Source organism: Chroicocephalus ridibundus, chromosome 1 (assembly GCF_963924245.1).
Source record: "Chroicocephalus ridibundus chromosome 1, bChrRid1.1, whole genome shotgun sequence".
Lineage (NCBI taxonomy): Eukaryota > Metazoa > Chordata > Aves > Charadriiformes > Laridae > Chroicocephalus > Chroicocephalus ridibundus.
The window spans coordinates 104,534,012-104,554,734 of NC_086284.1; the positions used below are offsets into that span (position 1 = coordinate 104,534,012).

Here is a 20,723-nt window from a genome sequence, read left to right on the forward strand (position 1 = left end):
ATTTGAAATAAAGCTTTACATTCAAGTAGGGACTGGTGGTAGTCCGAACAATCCTGCCAATGTCATGCCAGGCAACATTCAAGCAAGTAACCTGCCACAATGGAAATTCAGAATCAAGATGCCCTCAAGCCGCAAGATTGTACTTCCTTACTTTTGCTTGGCAGTAAATCAGAAAATATCCCAATATTACAGAGTATAATACAGGATGGGTGCTTTTCCCGTTGTTGCTGCAGGCTGAGCACCATCCGCCCGTGCCTGCTGTACGCTTGCATCTTTAGTAATTGTTGGTTTTTCAGTCAAAGAAAGTCAGCTATTTAAATGCTTTCTTGCAAGGCATGTTCCAAACACCTTGTTTCCATCTCTGCTAAAATGTGAACGAACCAGCGATTCACTCCTGAACTGGGAGTTGTATGTTTTATTTAAGCCTGAAAGAATTTTTTGATGACTGAATGAATTGTTGTAAAGCAAAGTTTTACAGCACTAAAAGCGCACATTACTCTGTCACCAAACTATGGCGGATACATAGCCTGTACCTATGGGCTGTGGGAGGGTGGCTACTTAGGGACGGGATCTGAAGTGCTCAAGTCAAACCGCTCACTGTCCTTGCTCTTGCAGGCTCTTCCTCGGCGGATGGGAGCAGCAAGGTGTCTACCCTCATCAGCCAGATGCGCGCGGGGACTAACCCAGTCGTCTTCCCTCCAGCTCCCACCCGACAACCCCTGCGCCTTCCTTCAAGGTACGTCAAGCCTGCTGCACGGAGGTGCAGAGGAACAAGTCCCCTCCATACTGTCAATAAGCAGGTTCCCGTAGGCACATAATATACTAGATATGTAGCCTCTTAACTCGGGGAACGCTTCACCTATGGAAAATGTAACAGGAATGATACACCTTCCCGATTGCATAGTGTGTCAAGGAAAAACAAGAAAAAAGTTCAGCCAGCCACCATTCCGACTGTTGCACACAAATCCCATCGTAAAACTGCTACAAATGCAAATCTTGTTATTATATTTGGTGTTAATTAGAATTTGGCAACCCTTATACATTCAATCAGATTGAAAATCTTGAAATGAATGCAGTCCTGTACTAAGCTCTGAAAACTGATCGTGGTGCTTTGCAACTGTAAACGTTAATTTTCCAAGTGTCTTCTTTGTATCTGGATAGACTTGCTGCATGATTATTGCAAATCTCATTTGCAAATCATGGTTAACTTCCTGCAGTCGTGTCTCCGTATGCAACTTCCCTAACAATTGAAACCGCATCAAACATTCGGAGCTGCGAAACCCAGTTATGAAGTGCACAATTTTTTACAGGTGAATACTTTGGCGTACATTCAGGACCTGGCATAGTCCTGAAACATTTCTAAAGTGATATCAGCTTAATAATAAATTAATTACATTTTAAATTATGAATCCTGTTTGTGTGATTTTACCCAAATGGGATTCGGTATCTGAAATCTCTAACAATTCACTATCAGCATAAAAATCTATGATGTGGGACTATCCTTAACTTGCGAAAAGATTGGGGCGCACAGCATTCTGCAAACATGGAAATGAGTATGGGACCAAGTGCCAGCTTCTTTCTTTATGAGATTCATGTTTCAATAGGACCGCTCATACAAGTAAAAAGGCAAGGATCTGGCTTTTTATCCTTGCTTCCAGAGCTCTGCACACATTGAAAGGCTGAAGCAGGTGTAGAGGACGAGTGGTGGAAGCAGGAACAACGTAAGGATGTGATGCTGCTGCGCAGGAAGCAGGTAGCCGTGCCGAGCTGTCCTGGTTTGAGGTGAACAGAGGGAAGACCGGGAGGAATGCACCCGATTTCAAGTGGAAACAGATGATTATGCAGAGTCAGAGCTTTTCAGCTGGAGCATACTATGATCCCTTTGTGATCTAGGGTACTTTCCAACAAGTCTTTGACATCTGATTCCAACTAGACTTTGTATCTATGGCAGAAGCCTCAATGAGTTAATTAGTACCTGTTTCCCACCCTCTGCTTAGACCATAGATATTTCAATCAACAGGTATTTCAACTTGATGCCAGGCTTGCAGTTTTTTTCCTTTGAATGCTTAAAAGAAGGAATAACTGGACTGAATTTAAAAAAAAAAAAAAAAGAGAGAAAACAAATATGTTTCTTTGTTACCTTGAAATTCTTTTAGTGTTAGTAAGGGCTTTCTGTCACATAAGCTTCTTGTATTTAATGATTTTGTGTTGGTTTAATCCTGAGCATATAGTACGTGCCAGTCTGTTGTCACAGAGGTAGTCGTGATGTGTTTTCTTTACAGGATCAAGAACGGAGGGCCGGGGAGTGATCACTTTCTTGCTCAAGCATGAAGAACCCTCACAGCACGGTTTGTTTATTTCAATAAATTTATTTATTGTAAAATGCCTGTAAGGTAAAATGATTTTGTTTAATTTCCCTGTAAAAGTCTGGACATATATACGTTGTTTAAAAAACCAGCTACATACCAGGCTGGCCACTGTTCATCTCGCGCAGACTCCCACAGGACAAGTTAACCGTGAGCCTCCCTGCCAGACCCTCAAGCAAAAATTTGAGAAAACAGATGGGCCTTACATTGTGCCCTGAAGGTCAATGGACGTCGGCTCTGCTAGGCCACTGGGAGAAGTAAATTCCTGAGCCGAGGATGTTTCACAAAGAAAGCAGAGCTTACACTCTCCAGATGTTCAAATTCAGGGTGTGTCAGCAAAAGCTCTCTGGCTGGTCTCAGCTGTCAAGATAGCGCTTAGAGGAGGACAAGAGGAAATTCCTCGGGCAGCTTCAGTCCAAACTACGCTGCTTCACTGGTCCAAACTGGTGGTCTTGGATTCACGGCATCAGGAACTGACGCCTGGAAACAAACACAGGGAAACAGTACGTAGGGACCGTGTATTTCACAAGGAGCCTCTCTCTGAATAGCGTAGCTCATACATGATATTCTTGTGTAATTATTTCATAAATTACCTGAAAGTTTCCTGAAGTATGAATTTATTTATTTTTTTGGTCAACCATACTGTTTTGGTTTTCCTTCCAAAAGCTTGGGGATGCACTGTGCAAAGCCTTCCTTCCAAAGCTCGCTTGCATCCCACCCATGTTTTAGTCCACAGCCAAATCTCTCAACGTTGCACGGTTCCCTTTCTGCACAGCTACACATCGCCCTCACATCCCGGTTTCTGGCTTGGGTGTCTGAGACTGCCACGCCGTGGCAGCAAGCAGCAGCTCCTCCAGAAGCCACCCCCGACTCCCTCACGGGGAACTTGGCCAAAACCAGCCTATCTGAATGATGCTCACGGCATACTCAAAGGGATTTTTGCTCCCATTTATTTTCTGTTTCTCTCCAGGTTATTTTTTTCTTGCTTGCTTATTTTTTCAGTCTCGGAAGTATTAGCAACAAGCCCAAGTTGGGAGCTCCAACAGTAGGAGCTCTGGGACTACCAATGGTTCAGACTATCTGCCCATGTCTCCAACCTTCCCCTCAAAAGAAAAAAAGAAAAAAAGATATGTTGGTGGAATAATCTTTTCCACAAGATTTTACTACCCTTTCCTTTACTAGTGTCCTCAGTAGAGAGATGGGTTTCTTGTCCCCAGCTCGCACTTCAAGCTGCTGCTGCGGCCGCTCAGGCTCTGGTCCCAGTGACACCAGGGGAGGATTTACTTCAAACAGGGAGAGAGAGAGTAGGAGGTTGGCCAGTGTTAGCAGAAGGAAAGTTGCCCAGACCGTTAAAGTGGCTGGCAGACTACCAAGCTCGGCAGAAACCAGCCGTTTCTTCAACAGTGGCCTGCCTGGCAGCCGTAACTGCAGCCAGTTCAGCAGGACACGGTGCTCACCATCTGCCACTGCACAACGCTCCCCTGCTGCAGCTCTGGGATCTGGATAAAGCATCTCAGATGTCCTAGATCCAGCACCACCACCGGATGCATCTTTCTAAACCCCTCAACAACGGGCAGCCGGCTCCACCACCAGACAAGGTGATGTCCAAAGCATCTTCATAATCCTGGGCACCCCTGCTGCAGTCCTGAACTCCCAAACCTTCAATGTGCTGAGACAGAACTCCAGAACTTCAAGTGTACTGGGGTAAGAGTTTTGGAGAGGGTTTTGTTTGGCTCCAGCTTTGTCTCCACATGAAGATCCTGAAGCTGCAGGCTAAAACCAGCCTCCCAACACCTCTGGGAGGGCTGGCTTCTGCACTCCCATCTGATTCCTCAGCCAGCTCACCTGCAGAGCCGGCACTAAGGCAGCCCTCATTCAGTAATGCTAATCCGAGCATCTAAAAATCGTTACTCACACCTCCAAAAAACCATGAAGCTGGCTTGAAAATAAGTCTCAGCCCTTTTTGTCTTTCCCTGCTGGTTTCTGGCTTTTTTAGGGTAGTGTTGTGCAGATCCTTTACCCCAGCCCTAAGCGTACGTGATCTCTCAAACATTTGTTTACATAGGTAATCCATGCTCAAATGAACACTCCTGTTTAACAAAATCAGACTAGTCCTAGCGAGAAGGTTTTACAGATGAGGCCCTCAATATGTATGGAATTACCAAATCCATTTGGGGTGTAGCAAGTGCTATTTACAAATTTTCTGCAGAGAGGTTCCAGTCAACACATCCTTGTAAGTTCTCCAATGGAAAACTGGAAGCCAGTTCCTGCTGCGTACAAATAAAGCTTTTACATTTTTTACTGACAGACTTTCTAGAGAAATGGAGGAAAAAAATGACAGATAAAAAAAAACGCAAACAGCTCCGGGTTTGTGTATTTACATGATTACAGCATCACTCAAAGATGTGGTTGAATATGTCAGTATATCAGGTTGATTATTACAAAACCCAGTAGGTTATTCATTTCTGCACCTGTTTCTATAGCAAGCACATACTTTCTCCCTTGAATCAGCACTTGATTTATCCACCTAGCTGATGAACGCTAAGTATCATGAAAGATTTGGCAGGGAAGGGGAACTACTCATGCACACTTTGGCTTTGTTATCACTTTCAGACCCTACTACTCCCTGTCTGCTCTTAACTTAAACGGCCAAAAGAGATAACGTGACAGAGGCACAGGGTGGGTATTTCTGCCTATCAAAAATACCATCTTAGTCCATTTCAAACGTGGCCCATCAATACATAGGGAAAACAAGAAAGAGTAAAGAAAAAAGCTGCTAAACGATCAGAGTATTCTGCACTCCTGTAACCCCATCTGGAAAACTGCGTCTGGTTCTGCTCTCCACAATTCGAGGAGTAATTGGTCAACTGAAGAAAATTCAGAAAAGAGCTATGAGAGTGAAGAAAGACTTAAATACTACACTTTAGCGTGGAAGAACTTGGTCCTTTTAAGCATAGCAAAGGGAGGGGGTGATTGCTCATATTCTGTGTGTCTAAGTATGAACACAGGCTCACAGACAAAGCTATAATGAGATCCAGTGGTTGGGAGCTGAATCTAGACAAATTCAAGCTGTAAAATAAGACACATATTTTTAACAGTGAGGGTAATTAACCACCACAGCAACCCAGCAAGGCATTATGGCAAAGCCTCCTTCTTTGGAATTCTTTAAATCAAAATCAGATGTTTTTTTCTAAAAGACATTGTATTTCCAACAGGAAGAAGCCTGATGCTGTGTGTCAAACAGGAAGGCGGGCTAGAGCATCGCAGTAGCCCATCTGGCATTACAAACCATAAACTAGAATTATTCTTTTGTAATGAAGCAGATTCTCCAGGGAGAATCAGGAGAAAGTTTTACCACCGGAATTGCAAGTTAACGTTGTTGGAACAGGGAAACTGGAAAGGTGAAGCAAAACATCATTTATAGGCAGAGACGCTATCTTTTATTCAGTCAACTGATACAGTTTGATCAGCTTTCACCAGCTTGTCTGGAGTTTTTTCCAGCTATATCCCTTCTAATCTAATAAAATATTTTATCTCCTGACAAACCCAGCTTCGCTTATTGTGGAAGATGATTGAAGGACTAGTCACAAGATTGTCATTAGGAAATTCAAAGGGAGAGATAAGCAGACTTGCAATGAAGATGAGAAGCTGTAAGACATGGAAAGGTGAAGGACAAATGGGACAAAATTGTGTTTATGCAATGAAGCCAGAGATATATTTAAATACCTAGTAATTAGGTACACTGTCAAAACGCAGAAATTCTTGGTTTACTCATTTCAAAGGTGCTGAGCTCCTGAGCGCGTGTGGAATTTGGCACAAAATATTCAAAAAGTGACAACGGCTCAATATCTTCGTCTTCCTTTCAATTAGGGATGGTATCTCATTTATGGAAAACAAGAGATCTAACCTCTGATGACCCTGTGCCCTTCCTCTCTTTACTTACATATATTTTGTATGGCATTGGAAGGGGCCTGCAAATTGGCTGCTCACCCTCTCGGTCAAGTAATTAAAATTTCACAAACCTTCAGATGCAGCGACTTCTGTAATACCAACCAGCAAAGCACGGAAAGGTGTTAGCTGAGTGGGCAGCAAAGTGATGAATGATTTACAAAGAGAAAAACCGTGGATGGCTCCATACGACGTAAGGTACATCCGATTTTTCCAAGGCAGACCTTCCCCGTACCCGCTTTACATTGTGTGATCCCTAACCCTTCAGAACAGAAGACTATCATGGCTTCGAATTGCTGCTATGGTACAAGGCATCACTAACAAGCTTGATTTGCAGGAACGTTCAATTGCAGGACGCAGGGCACTTCCAGCTGTTTGCTGGACCCTGAAGGAGCAGAGATGGAGCAGGAAAACCACGTGTGATGAGCACAGTCACACTTCTCACTGTCGGCTTCCTTCTGAGGCCAATAATCCCGCAAGCCACTCACATAAATAGCGAAGCGTTTTACTGTGCCAGACAGGCAAAGTGGGTATGAAAAACCAATCAGCTGACTGACAGACAGTGAAGATTATGTAGCAAGAAGATTATAACAGAATACCTAGTTATTAAGTGCACTGCCGCATTCTGAATCACTTACAGTCATGGGATAAGTACTCCTTTAGTGTGTCCCCTATAACACAATAATATAGGATAAGACATAAGACAGATGAAAAAAAAAATAAATCTTTACCTTGAAACAAATAGAATAAGTAGCTTTAAGTGGAGCAAAGCCATGCGTAAATATATTTAAAACATAATATTCAAAATCAGCCTATTCTTACAAACGTTTATTTTTAGAAGTAACCCTAGTGATATAACAGGATGATTTTTATATGCAAGCATTACTGCTTGAGGTGGTTAAAGGTTTGGACTCTTAATAGCCAAGGTTTTATCCAATGAATTAAGCAACAGTGACATATATAAATATGTCATGCTGTGACCAGATTAAAACCCAGTTTCCCCAAAACACAAAAATGCATACAAAAAGCATAATCCCATGAGCTTCATTTTCTTAGTATTCTAAATAAAATGCTAACAAACTTCAGGGTCATTCAAAGTATAATACACATATCTTCACAGTCCATGCCAAATGTATCTCATTTCCAGTTGGTTGATTTCCAAATAGTGTAATATGAAAAACACAGAACAGTTCTAAGAATCTTTCCAAAATGTCAGAAATATTTACTTCTGAAGTATGTCTCAATCACTACATTTGAGCAAAATATCTAAATAAAAATTTTATTTAGAACTGTGTCTTCAACATTAATATGTTTCCAACTATACCTGTATGCTTAAGACAAGATATTTTTTCTTAGAATCCACTATAAACTTACCCGTATTTTTTGTAACATCTCATATTTGTGGATATAGATTAGGTACAGGAAAACAGAATAAAGTAATGAATATATTGGAAAATATCTTCGCAATGTATGTTTCTCATCACACAAAAATCCCCAGGCATGTAAACATTAGGAAAATTAAACACATGCATACACACGTGCAAGACAAGGATCACGCTAATGAAGGCACTGCGGCTGCAGCTCATTTATCACTAGAGACCTTACAAATATATTAAAATTGAAAGACAGAGTTATCAATTTATTCTGGTTCACCTTTAGGATAACATGTTTTACATATTGTCCTGGTTTGAGGTAAAACAGAACCAACTTTCTCTTCAGTAATTTTACTTCTTCGCTAGGCCTCTTGTAACTCTCTGAAATTAACAGCACGTTGCGTCTAAAGCAGTTGGTTCAGAGTGATAAGCCGGTTTGTGCCAAGGAATGGTATGCACAGAGGCTCTTGCTTGTCCTTACTGCTGTAACAACCGAGGTCAGCTAATTTCGTTATTTGCCCCCTTAGAGGGTCGGAAGCAGAAAAGCGTGGAGGGGTCCCACCTGCAGGGGGGAGCGGACAGGACACGTGACCCAAAACTGACCAACAGGGTATTCCATCCCATCTGCCGCATGCTCGGCATAAACGCTGAGGGATCAAAGGGTCAGCTCTCTTCCTTCAATGGCCGACGTCTGAGGAGGACCCTGTCTGTTCATCTGCCTTTGATCCTGATCCGTGTGTTCCTGACTCCAACTCTGGAACCCGGTTCCCACCCATCGCTGAGTCCAGCCTGGGACTGCCCCAGTGCCTGACGGTGACGTCATCCTGGGAGCTTGATACAGTTTTGTCTATACTGTATCTATTTCATTATTTTCCTTTTTATTCTATTAATAATATTTCATTAAAGTAGTTTAGTTTCTTCTAAACTCGTAAATCTCTCTTTATCTCTCCCCCTCCTCCCCGGGCACAGCGAGCTCTCAGAAGGCAGGACAGTACAAATACATAACGAGTTGGCAGAGTAGCAGGACGAAACAGAGGAACACCACTCTTTTTAACAGGAAGTTAAAGATGAAAATCTGGAAAAACCCAAATGACTCCTCTGCTTCCACGAGATGTGGGAAGGTTAAGGGCTAAACATTCATGTGTACTTAGAACTGTGCACAAGCTGCACTGCACCCAGCATGGGGGGTGATGGTGGGACTCTGCAGCCACTTCCATGCTGCATCCACATGCCATGGGTGGTATTACCAGGTGGGTGGCACTGGGACATCTGACAAGGGTCCCTCCCTCAGATGCCTGTCTTGCCTCCCCATACACAGACCTGGGCACAGACACAGGACATCACGTGGCCACCTAGCTCCTGTGGACTTCTGTGGGGTGTAGTCTTCTGCATGCTTTCGTGGCTTTGGGAAATGCTTTTGCATTTTTAAGTCTCTGCTGTGTCCTGAAGAGAGCTTTGAGACTGCCCTCGAAAGTAAAGTGAACAGCAAGTACAGCCGATGGGCATCCTCCAGAGTTTATAGCACCCTGTAGGCATCGTTGCCACTGCTCAGGCCTGGGGTGGGTGCCTGTAGTACCTCCACAAAGTAACCAAGGATCACCCTACATTCACAGCAGGATTTCAAGAGTTATCTTCAACTATTTTAGGAGCTTCAGCAACCAAAAACACACCTTCCGGTTGTCCCAGCAAGGTACATCAGCTGAATTTCCACCTCAGCCACAGTGACGGGACACCTACGTGCACTATATGACACGCTGGAAGGAATTTACACTGACACCAAACAGTATTGCTTTTCTGCAGAAAAATACAGGGCTTCCATCTGCAGACCTGACTGATGAGCAGCCTGCATGAGCGAGCACCAACTCCACATGCACACAATGGAATTTTTTCTGTGTGTCTAAGTTAAAACAACCTACATATGTTTCGTAGGAGGCTATGCAATTAGCTGAAAATTTCACCTCAACGGTATATTGCTATTTTGGTAGACAATTTCAATTAATGGGTTCAGAAGCTGTTTTCTCTACCCAATGAAATGTAAACATATCTCATAATGTATTAAGCAGAGTCACATACAAACTGATATGTACTGATGCGTCATGTCCTCTTGTTCTGCAATGGACTGCTTAAAGTCCTTTACTGCTTTCATAAATGCTAATCCACCTGGGACTTCAAAGTGAGCAGTGACTTCTCCTGAAAGGCACCATTGCTCACATCCCACAAAAGGGGTGCCACGGCCAAGTGGCTGAGCAACAACACAAGGATGCTGTAGGATGACTACATAAAGCAGCCAGGTCTCACGACTCCGACAGTACCTTACTCAGTTATTTGCAGCTCAGGCTCTTACAACACCCCTCTCCTCATAGTACTTGAGGTTTTTTTAGAGTAGCACATGAAACAACGTACCCATCACATAACTTGTTTTCTCTTGTTAAGTAGAGGAAGATTCACACATGCAGAGTAACATTTATTTTGGCAGGGTCTGCTTTGCTAATTATTTATATTTGAAATGGCTGCATTCCTACTATGCCAAAAAACCCCAGTGAGTTTTGCAAATGAAGCATGTAACAGTTCGGCTAACGGTTCATGGTCAAAGGCGGCATGGCAATAACAGTGCATTTTGTAGCAGGTACACTCACACTGCCAAGAGCTGCTTGAAGCCCATGACCCATGCAGTCAGACAGCACAGAACAGCAGCTGAAGGCTTACATCTCATGGCCAAGGACCTGCAGCCATCCACTCAAAGAACTACTGAGACCTGGTTTCCACACACACCAAAAATAAATTAAAGCACGCAGTCTGGATAACAACTGTGCCTCATTCCAGCTAAAACCTGCTTTGGGCCATCAGCAAGTCAGGACTCCATCACTTAGACTGCAGCCTCCCCAAGGCCAGTTCGGCCACAGCCAGCCAGCCCACCCCTGGTGCTCCTTGCAGTCCTTCCTCCTTTCACAGCTCACAGTCTTTTAACTCCTGCCAGTGGTCAAGTATTTGACATTGGCATACAATCGACACCAGAGGTATTTTCCAACCGCTTTCCCTTCCCACACTGTCGACTGCAGTCTTAAAACTTCATAAGGCCCAGGAGCCCTTTCAATTGCTTAGGGGCTTAGCACTTGGACATGAATCTTCAAAGACTGGGTTGGGGTTTCATAGAGCTTAACGTGGTCTTGAATCACAAAAAACTATCACCAGAGCCAATCCTCTGCTACAATCCTTCTGCATGCAACATGGAAAATAATCTGGTTGTTAGCGGCCATGGTGCAGTAAGCATGTGTGTCCACACACACATACATATAAAAAAATACATATAGATAATGATTTTCCTCCCAAGAAACATCTGATGAAAACACAAATGAAATACGATTTTAAGTTGTTATCACACTTAGGTTCCTGACTGAAACGGGACTCGTGGGCTGGGGAATTTTGGATGCAAGCTGGCACTCTGCACAACAATGCTTCCTGCTTTTAGAGAGAACAGAGCAAAAGGTCTGGAAGTGAATCCCAAAAACAAATCAGTGACAAAAAAAAAAAAGGTAGTGGGAAGAAGGCTCTGGGCAAGGGCAGGTGAAAGGGACAGAAGGTCATGAAAAGGGTCAGTGACTGTTGCTGTTGGCATGATGAACTGATGTCACCAAACCCCTGGCAGACCCTTTTATCAAAGGTTTATTTGAAGAGCAGGGCTATAAGGAGGCTGGATCCTGACCCTGTGAGAGCACCGTGGGCCTGAGTCCAGGGATTTTCACGAGCTCTACCCCGTGCACAGCAGGCCAGACAAACCACTCTAGTTTCTGCCCCAGTTTAGGTGGGCCCCCATGATCTGCACAAAAATATGCCGACAGCCTTGGGAAACTGCCTGGATGAATTGCAGCCACTTCATATCCTCGCCCCGCACTCTCAGCGCACCTTCAAACCTGGCTAGCCAGAACAGCTGTATCGTTTTAACAAGACTAGTTTAAAGCAATACCCCCAATGTCTGACAAAGTTATACGTGGGATAAAAAGGTTCACGTTGGGATGGCTTATCACAAAGGGGTACGGGAAGTTAGTTATGCTGGAGTGCAACACTGTCTCCATGAAGAATATAAATACCATAATTTGGGGGGGAAGGGCAAGTACAAAAAACATAGGCGATAAAGCTATCTCAGGCCTTGATGTGTAGCGCAAAATCTCAGCCACAACAGAAGGCCAAGCTATAAACTACTTTTAGATTATTCTCCTTAAAAAAAAAAAAAAAAAAACAAACAAAAAAAACAAAAAAAAAAAAACCAAAACAAAAAAAAAACCCAACCAAACCCAAACAAACTACACAAAGGATTTTTGTCTGATGGTTGCCTTCTGAATTCAGGGGCATATCATATCCTTATTACTGAGTAAGGAAACAAAGAGTTTTTATGTGGAGTAACAAGTTCCTGGACTTTGTTCTTAAATCTGTGCCCCTCATGTGCTATGAGATCAAAGTGATCTTTTATCCTGTGAGTTATTATTTGCCCAATATATTTACCGCCATTCCACAAAAACAATTTCAGCAAAGATAAGTTATATTAACCTCATTTACCCCTTCTTACTGCGTACATAAGTGCCATCTTCTGGCCACAACAGGGACTGTAAGAGAAGTGGTAAAATTAAAACAAAACACGGTTTTAAACCTAAGGATTTAAGAACTAAAATTCTTTTGAAGAACTATTTGTTCTAGACATAGTAGTAGACAAAGAACAAGTGCCTAGAGGTTTAATGTGCAGAAATTTAATCTGGAAGGGTGAAAGCTTCTTCCTAAAGTTCAGAGCTGTCACGTTTGTAAACATCCTTCTGATGTTGGTAGAGCGGGGAAGGAGACACAAAGCTCTGCTTTTAGGTGCATCTTAATCAGATAATGTCTTTTGCTTCAGTTGGAAGCAGCTGCAACTAGTGGCCCAAAAAGTCCTTCTTATCCTGTGTTCCCAAGATCAATATGATGAAACCTGAAAAGCCAAATAGATGCCACAAATGAGGACTGTGCTGCCGGTACTTCTCAATAGTACCGAGAAGTGTTCAAATCTTAGGGCACTTTAGTAGAATTTCAGAAAACCTGACATTTGTCACCCCTGTACTGTGGTGTTGGGCTGCAGCAGCAACACAAAACCCTATTGAAAATATCCACCTGGATCAAGTGAATCTCCGCAATCTGTCCACGCACATCCCATGAAGACTAAGACGCCTACCTACTGCCAGCTTTTATAAACTTAGGCCTAAGAATTGTTGTCTCTTGCGCAGTACTTATTTCTCCTCTCTCAAGTGTAATCTAACTAGAATTTTTTACCAGTGTATTGCAAAACCAAAAATGCTTAAGAGTTAATTAATTACATATTCCTTCTTAGTCTTAAATACTTTGTGGTTACATCCCATGGTAAATAGAGTATCACTGCTAGTACCCAGAATTTTATTGCACCCCGTAACACTTGGCTGCCTTAAAATCCCATCTTCTGAAGTAGTGACCACATGATGATTACATAAACATTGATTTGTAAGTCTCACTTATTAAAGAGAGGACTGAACATGGGGTTTTTTTGAATGCCTGACATAAACAATGTAAAATAAAGCACTTTAATACAGGTTCAACAGAATGGATTACTGTAAATACAGTTTCTATGATACACTGCAAACAGATTATACACAAATAGAAATCACTTTAAAATCCAGAACCCCTTTTACCCTGGATAATATGGGGAGGGAAAGAGAGGCTAAAAGGAACAATAGGGAGTTATTTATTGTTTCTGTGCAAAATGTTTGGCACAAACTCTTTTGAATCCTAAAGTGAGTTTGATGGGTTCTGTGATAATCCCGAAGGACAAAACCCCTGATGCTTCTGACCTACCGATGCCAGAAGGAAGTTAAGAACAGAGTAAAGGAACTGAGTACAAAGTACAGAGCAAAGGAATGGAGGCCTGCAATAACATACCACTGAAACCCACTGAAACCTGTGGGAGCTTTATCTCAGTGAGATTCAGAAGCACAGAACTTAAATAAGGGCATCAGGGTTTGATCCTATTTAGGACTGATTTTGCAAAACAGATACCACTGCTGGAAGAGGTGAATGTTCCCAGGCTTTACTCACAAGAAACACAGTAAGCTGAAAGCTGGTTTCATGAAAACAGCATTTTCTTCTTCTGTTGTCTGTAATCTGATTTTTCTTCTCCTAAATAAAAAAGCAAACACAGAAAACAAGAACCAATTCCTATTCCTAAACAGTTTTTTGCATCTGCTCACCTCACTTACAGAAGGGGTGGGAAAAACCCTTTGAAGTCAAATTTCATTGAATCCAAAATTAAATACTTTGCTTTAAACTACCTAACGAGAGAGGGGATAAAGAACCAGGACAACAAAGTTACTAGAAAGATACAGAGGTTGTACAAGCGGTGAACAGGTTCACACTTCTACAATTTTTATTGCTATTGGCTTACACATATGCCTAGAAATTGACTCAAATTCAGAACAGTGGCTGCCTTAGAATCGCAGGCTTTTTTCCAAATAAACGATTCACTAAAGTGTCATTTATGATTCCTAATTAAAAAACACTTGCTTCCTATTGTGCAGGTTTTCTAAAGCACTGAATAATTAATTTTAATGCGACAATGCAAACACATTTGTTACAGTTGTTCTTATAAACCCCATAATGTGCTAGACAGACTATTAACCATCCCATATAATACTTATCTCTTATCTGTTTCTTTGCTGTGTCCTAAATACCATACATTCACATCATCTCTTAAACCACAGTTAAACACTGAATTTTTCAAAAGAATTAATTAGTCTTTATTTAATGGCTGTTAGCTCTCATCAGTCTCTGCGCTTCTGATGGACAGCAGGAACAGCAGTACCATAGCATTACCAAAGGAGGAGGAAGTTTCTGATGTACTTTGATCTTCAGTTTTACACCTCCAATAAAGCCTTGTCTAGTCTCATAATCTTGCCAGCCTCCACATCAGACCAGAAGAGGCTGGCAAGATAACTACAAAGGAGCAAAGTGGGAAGACTGTTCTCATGTTTCTTACTGGCAAAAGCAAGTCTAGATTGCACAGAAAGCCTAAATGGCGGTTTGTCTTCTACCAAGTTAATCTTCTATCCCATAAGCTTTCAAGTGCAAAACCTCCATTTACTTAATAAAGAGTTGCACGGAGACCTTGCACAGTGAGCTCCTTATTATCTTCTTACGATTTGGAATCTCCGTAAATACTGGAGTAATACTCAAGATCCACTGGAGGCAGGGTATTAGTGGGCAGTCCCATTTCCATACAGTTATCCAAGATATTTTGTTAAAGGTAGATGCTTCCTCCTGTCTGCAAAATATTAAAATAAATGGTTACACTAAGCATCAGATATAGACAAGCCACACCCCCAGTGGTTAGATATCCATCAACAGCAGTTTTAGATATTGTCTCAGCAGCAGTAGAAAAAACACAAGTATTTTCTTAACACTAAAGCCGTCTACAGTAGTAACATTACGGCACAGCATAAAAGTCTAAAGGCTCACAACAGACAAAAATCTATAAATTCCCCCGTGCTCCAACTTGCCTCAGTAAGTAGTTTAAAAGTAACCCCCTGGCCAGAAAGGAGTATTTTACACCAGGCTCAAATCTTGGTATTGCTAATACAAGAGAAAGCCCCACAGCTACAACATCTTAAGTGCAAACATCAAATCCAGCTGTCTGCATCAGAAGGCTGCCTGCAGAATCACCTTGTTTTACTTTGGTCACCTTGTATCACTCCAACAGTGCAAAGGAACAGAGACAACCTCTAAGGAGACCAGCTGTTAAGGTTACAAGGTTTTCTAGCTTAGAACCCAGGACCTTAAACTATACCTCTGTACTTACGGTGGAACTTCAAATCAAATTGAAAGCTAGCTCTGTCACAAGCTAGCGCTATCAAATTGAAAGCATCTGCACATTGATTCACCCCACTAAGCAGGCAGGCAAAACACTCCCTACCCCACGAAGTTTCCAAAGGCTTTCGAAGCATAGCTCCAGTACAGTCTGCCTGTCAGTAACGCCTGAGTTTACAAACAGTAAAAGAACAGATGAGCATCTGTAAGCATCAGTTTAACTCTCAAGTACGGAATCACGGTGACAGGCTTACAAGTTTAATCCTGCCTGAGTACAAACAGCGAGGGAAAGACAAACTCTTCCCTCAAAGACCTATTGATTTCAGGGATCTGATTTTAGCATGGCCTATATTTGAGGCCAACATTTAGAGAATAATAAGTAAATCCCTTGATGACGTAGATCTACCTAGGTGTCAATCACATTGCTAATACTTACCAATTACAGTAAACATATACAGTATTATTTTAATAAAGAATATAAAGCCACAGCAATACAGTGAACATTGCAGGAAAATTAGTTTTGACTTCTAAAGAACACGGGATTCCAGGAAATTCTAGTTAAAAAAACCTGCCCCATAAGTTAAATTACGCCAGTAAATTAGAGAGTGATAATATGCAAGTGATAACTAATCCTTATTGAATGAGTCAGAGAAACGCTGATAGGCAGACACAGATAATCAAAGAACAGGGAATAAGACACTTTTATGGATGATTGTTGTCAAGCATTTTCTTTGTCAATAATGATGCACAATGCCAATAATAATTTAGGAGACTGAGCAAAATTTAGGATTCTTAACATCTTCAAAGATCGAGATCTAATGTTACTGCAAGAAAAAATGACAGACATATGATTATGTAAAACTTCAAATGCTTAAGCTAACTGAAATTCAGTTAAACTTCTATTTCATTATGCATAAAATGACAAGGACTACACTGAATTCAAAAACATTTCAGATTTCAACAAGCTTGAATAGGACTTGCACATGTATTTCATCAGCCAGTACAAAGACAAAAAGAATCATTACATCAAGTAACCATAATTTGTTCTCAACAGCAATTTCCATACATTGGAATGCCCATTTATTGCCCATCTGTCAGAAACAAAAGTAAGCAAGCTGAAAAAAATAAACCCGTGCACCCACACAAGTCAAAACTATTAAACATAAGATATGAAATAATATGGAACGCTGGGCATCGTACACCGTATATTTATACAAAGCCTAATGTTGTTATAGAAGTAACTTTAAATAATAAACCTGCTGCAAGCTCAAGTACCTGCAAATGTAAAATTGACAAAAGCATAATAAAAAGAACACGCTTTTCATTAATAAGTTATACAATTGTCTCCTCTCTCTATAGGTAGTCGCAATACAAGCAATAGTGACTTTTACTTCAAAATTACTAAGCATATTATCTTGATGAAGCAGATCTGCTTTGAATAACAAAGCCATAGCCTAGTCAAACACAGACTTAGGTCTAAAGCTGCAGTAATTAGCCTACTTCACCCTTTCCAACTCCAAATCCTAACATTCAGCCCCTGAGGAATCAGAATTTAATTCTCAATGACCAAAACTTGACAGGGATAATTCTACAGACCCTAAGGATTTGCCTATACTGCGGGCAGAACCAGGACCATACTATAGCACAGCCACACCAGACTTTAGCGCAGTAGATGAATGGGCATGGAGCTTAGCACAGCAAGGTAAGCACTAACACAGCCAGCCCACCAAGGCACTGCAGCTGCCACCGCTCGTACTAGACAATTCTGAAGTGCGCTGAGGTACACCTACTTTACATTTTCCCCCTGCACGTTACATAAAACCCAATTATGCAAAAAGTCTGATTACAAACATGCTACAAAAGCAGATTTTTTTTTTGAAAATATGATTTATAATAGAACAATGCTTAATACATAAATAGTGACGAGGAAAACTGAAAATATTTAACACTGAATTTTTAGAGGAATCACCTCTAGAACCTGTAGTGACACCCTGTGAAAGGCAAATATAGAATATAAAAACCTTAAAATGCTTTTAATAGGCAAAAAGCCTCCCATATTTAATATGAATTTCCAGAACCACTGGCAGCCTTTCCTGTCCTGGGAAGGTTTTGTTTTTCTGTACTCTGTATAAGCTACTAACACGGTGTTGAGAGCACTGCATCTGATTTACCAAGTATATACTGAAAGGAACATAATGTCAGGTACTCAACATTATAGAAACAGCTAGGTTTCAAACCTGAAAATGAATCACCAATGCAGGAAGTCTATTCTCACTCATTTTCTCCCCCTAAGCCAAGAGCCATCAAAGAAAACGTTCTTACTTCTCAGAAAGATTTTAGCTGATGCAAGAACTGGACAGAAATAATTTGCTTTTTTTTCAACCTCTCACCACATACTCCAGTTCTACCTTTGCTGTTCATATTTTTCAGGTGGCAGAACAAGCTACCTTTTGTGAATTTTTGGACAGTGACATGAACAAGAACAGCAGTAAAAGCTACACACTGAATAATTTACCATATTGAAACTGGCTCACAAAAAGCAAAGATACTGACACTAGACAGTCAATACTATCTCCTGCCCCTTCTCTAGCTTGGCAGCTTTCTTTTTTAAAAAAAAAAAAAAAAAAAAGAACAAAACCCAAAAAACCCCCACACAACTATGAAAGCTAGAAATGTTTTTTTCTGAGAAAAGATTAACCTATAGAAATTCATTACATTACATCTGGAAGAGCTTTCCTTTTGACACTAGAACATATTTATTTTTAAAATTCCTCTGAACATCAGCCATATAAATGTACACACTCCTTAAGCATTTCATAATCTGAAAACATGAGTTCTTGTTACTCTGTCAACTTTCTTTGAACTTCAAAGTATCTGCTTTTAAAGAGCACTAATTGGTGGACAGCCACATACTGATGGCAGAGAAAAGAGACTCCCGGAAGCAATCTGCATTTGATTAACAACTCAATTAAACATCAGGCATAATTTAACAGTAGAACACAAAATAAAGCCAAATGCACTTTCTGTGAGATTTCTGTAACATTCCGAATCTCCTCTTTCCAATTTACTCCCTTGCTGATGTACTGGACTAGAGCTAAGCAGTGAAATTTTAAGTTAAAACAATAACATTTTGAATATACCCTGTCACACAGCACTCTGGAAACCTCAAATCACTATGATTTGACACCAATACCAACATATTACTACAGCACTTGACAGCATTCTTGACAAATGCGCTCTTTCATAGATGCCAATAACCTGCTTATGTCCTTGAAATCACACTTTGCAGCATACACGTGGTTTTCTCACGAACATTAGCTCCCACTGTTAGTGCAAATGTAGTCATTGATTAACTATCTTCTTCACCGGTGCAAAACACTGGAGAAGAGCCTTTCGGCCTTGCTCTGTTTAAGCAAGCAGTGCAGTTTCTTCCGCCGCGATGGTATTGGCCACGCTGGGTACCAAACTCACCCCAGGGCCAGTCCTTCACTCTATTCAGAGCGGGACTTAGCATGTGCTCTGTGCCACCTGCGAGGCACGATCACGAAGGATTTAGGGAAAAAAAATAAAAATTAAAGCGTGAACACGCAAGCGGGTGCCTAATTTCACTTCAGCGCCGCTGTCACCCCAGCCCCCCACGGCTCCTCGACCAAGACGCGTACCCTGCCCCGTATCTTCCCCCCTCCTCCCCCGGCCTCAGGGAGCCGAGCCAGACCCACAGAAGCCGCGTCCTCCCCTGAGGGGACGAAGCTCCCCCAGGGGACGATCCACGGAGCCTCCTATCACCGCCCACCCGCTGTCTGAGACAGGCAACTGCCAACCTCTGTAGCCGGCGGCGGGGCCTCCTTTACCCCCGCCATTTCCCCTCCCCGGGGGCGGGCCCGGCACTGACATGGCGGGGCCCGGGGAGTAACCCGGCCCCGGGTCACGTGGTGCTCCCGCCGCGCCGCGCGCGCGTCCCTCCTCCCCCCCTCCCCCCTCCCTCCTGTGGGTGGCGCGGGGCCGGGAGGCCTGTGCGATCCCAGGGTGCTGTGCGCGGCGTGGGCTCCGCCATCCCGCTGGGAGAGACGGTCTGTGCCGGGGCCCTGCCAGCGAGACGCCGCACCGACCGAACGAGCGAGAGAGGGAGAGGGGAGAGCGCCAGCCCCGCCGCCGCCGCCAAACGGCCATGTCCGCCCGCAGCCCCTGAGCGGGACCGAGCCGCCCCTCCTCTTCCCCCTCCCCTCCTTCCCTCCCCCGCGCGGGCGCCCGCCCGCATCAGCCGCCGCCAACATGGAGGCCGTGAACGCCTTCAACCAGGAGGTGGGAGCCGGGGAGCGGGGCGGGGGGGAGAGGGGAGGGCGGGCCGGGGGGCCGTGGCGGCGGGGTAGTGGGGGTGTCACGGTGGCCGCCATCGCTTCTTCCCCCCCTCCTCCGCCCCAGCCCGCGCTCGGCTTCCGTCTCTGGGCCGCGCGGGCCCGGTACGGCCCCGCCGGAGGCCTGCGCCGGGGAGGGCCCCGGCAGCGCTCGGCTTGGCTCGGCCCGGGGCCGACCAAGGGGTTGGGGGGAGCGGGGGAGAGATCGGGTCTCCTGAGTAAGTTAAAATGGAGGCGAGCGGGGTCAGGCCCGCCGCGGCCGTTGCAACGGCCTGGAGCGTTCCCCGAGCGGCGCCGCGGCCCGGGTTCCCGCACGGGCCGGGGGTGGGGGTGGGGATAGGGCGCTGAGAGGATCTTGGGGCCCCCCTCTCTACTTCATCCTCGCCCCACTGGAGAGTGCCCGACCCGGGATCCCTGCTACGAGGCGTTCCCACTGCCTGCGTGGTGTTAAGGAGGGGGAAGCCGCGTTTCAGGGCGCCAAGCACTTTTATTTCCTCGCAGGGGTTTGGCGAGGAGGGACCTGCCATGTGAGCAGGCGGCAAATAGGATAGGCTGGAGGTTGAATGGAGAGAGGGAAAACTGCCAGGGGGCTTATCACTGTATAGAAACGATGCCTGGGGGGATGGGACGAAGGGCTCGACCCCAGCGCTTAGGGACATGGAGGGTAGGTTGGAAAGCGTAAGGCGGTTGGTCTCCTTTCATGGTACACAGAAGGTCCCTGTCGTCTTCTGATCATTTTTTTTTTTTTGTTTTAATTCCTCAGCCAATCGGAAACAAAATGTACTGTGATTGTTTTTTGCACAAAGTATAACAAAATACTCTAACCT

General features: G+C 43.5%; 1 protein-coding gene and 1 long non-coding RNA gene across 6 annotated transcripts in view; one reads left to right on the forward strand and one right to left on the reverse strand.

The window, feature by feature from the left end:
• Positions 1-2,528: 2,528 nt before the first annotated feature.
• On the reverse strand, positions 2,529-19,514 carry LOC134520872 (uncharacterized). Of its 3 annotated transcripts, XR_010072562.1 has the most exons (5): positions 19,363-19,514; positions 15,648-19,069; positions 14,715-14,999; positions 13,778-13,858; positions 12,359-12,644 (listed from the first exon to the last, which is right to left on the reverse strand). It is a non-coding gene; the product is annotated as an uncharacterized LOC134520872 (long non-coding RNA). The 3 variants fall into 3 exon arrangements; XR_010072563.1 differs by lacking the exon at positions 12,359-12,644 and adding an exon at positions 2,529-2,846 and having other exon boundaries at positions 14,715-19,069; XR_010072561.1 differs by having other exon boundaries at positions 14,715-19,069.
• A 26-nt stretch (positions 19,515-19,540) lies between these two features.
• The window catches only part of SCAF4 (SR-related CTD associated factor 4), a 46,001-nt gene continuing 44,818 nt past the window's right edge, over positions 19,541-20,723 (forward strand). For all 3 annotated transcript variants that reach the window (XM_063346756.1, XM_063346760.1, XM_063346767.1), the window contains exon 1: positions 19,541-19,843. In XM_063346756.1, coding sequence (XP_063202826.1) covers positions 19,814-19,843 — 30 coding nt within the window. In that variant the 5' untranslated portion in view covers positions 19,541-19,813. The remainder of the gene's footprint in view (positions 19,844-20,723) is intronic.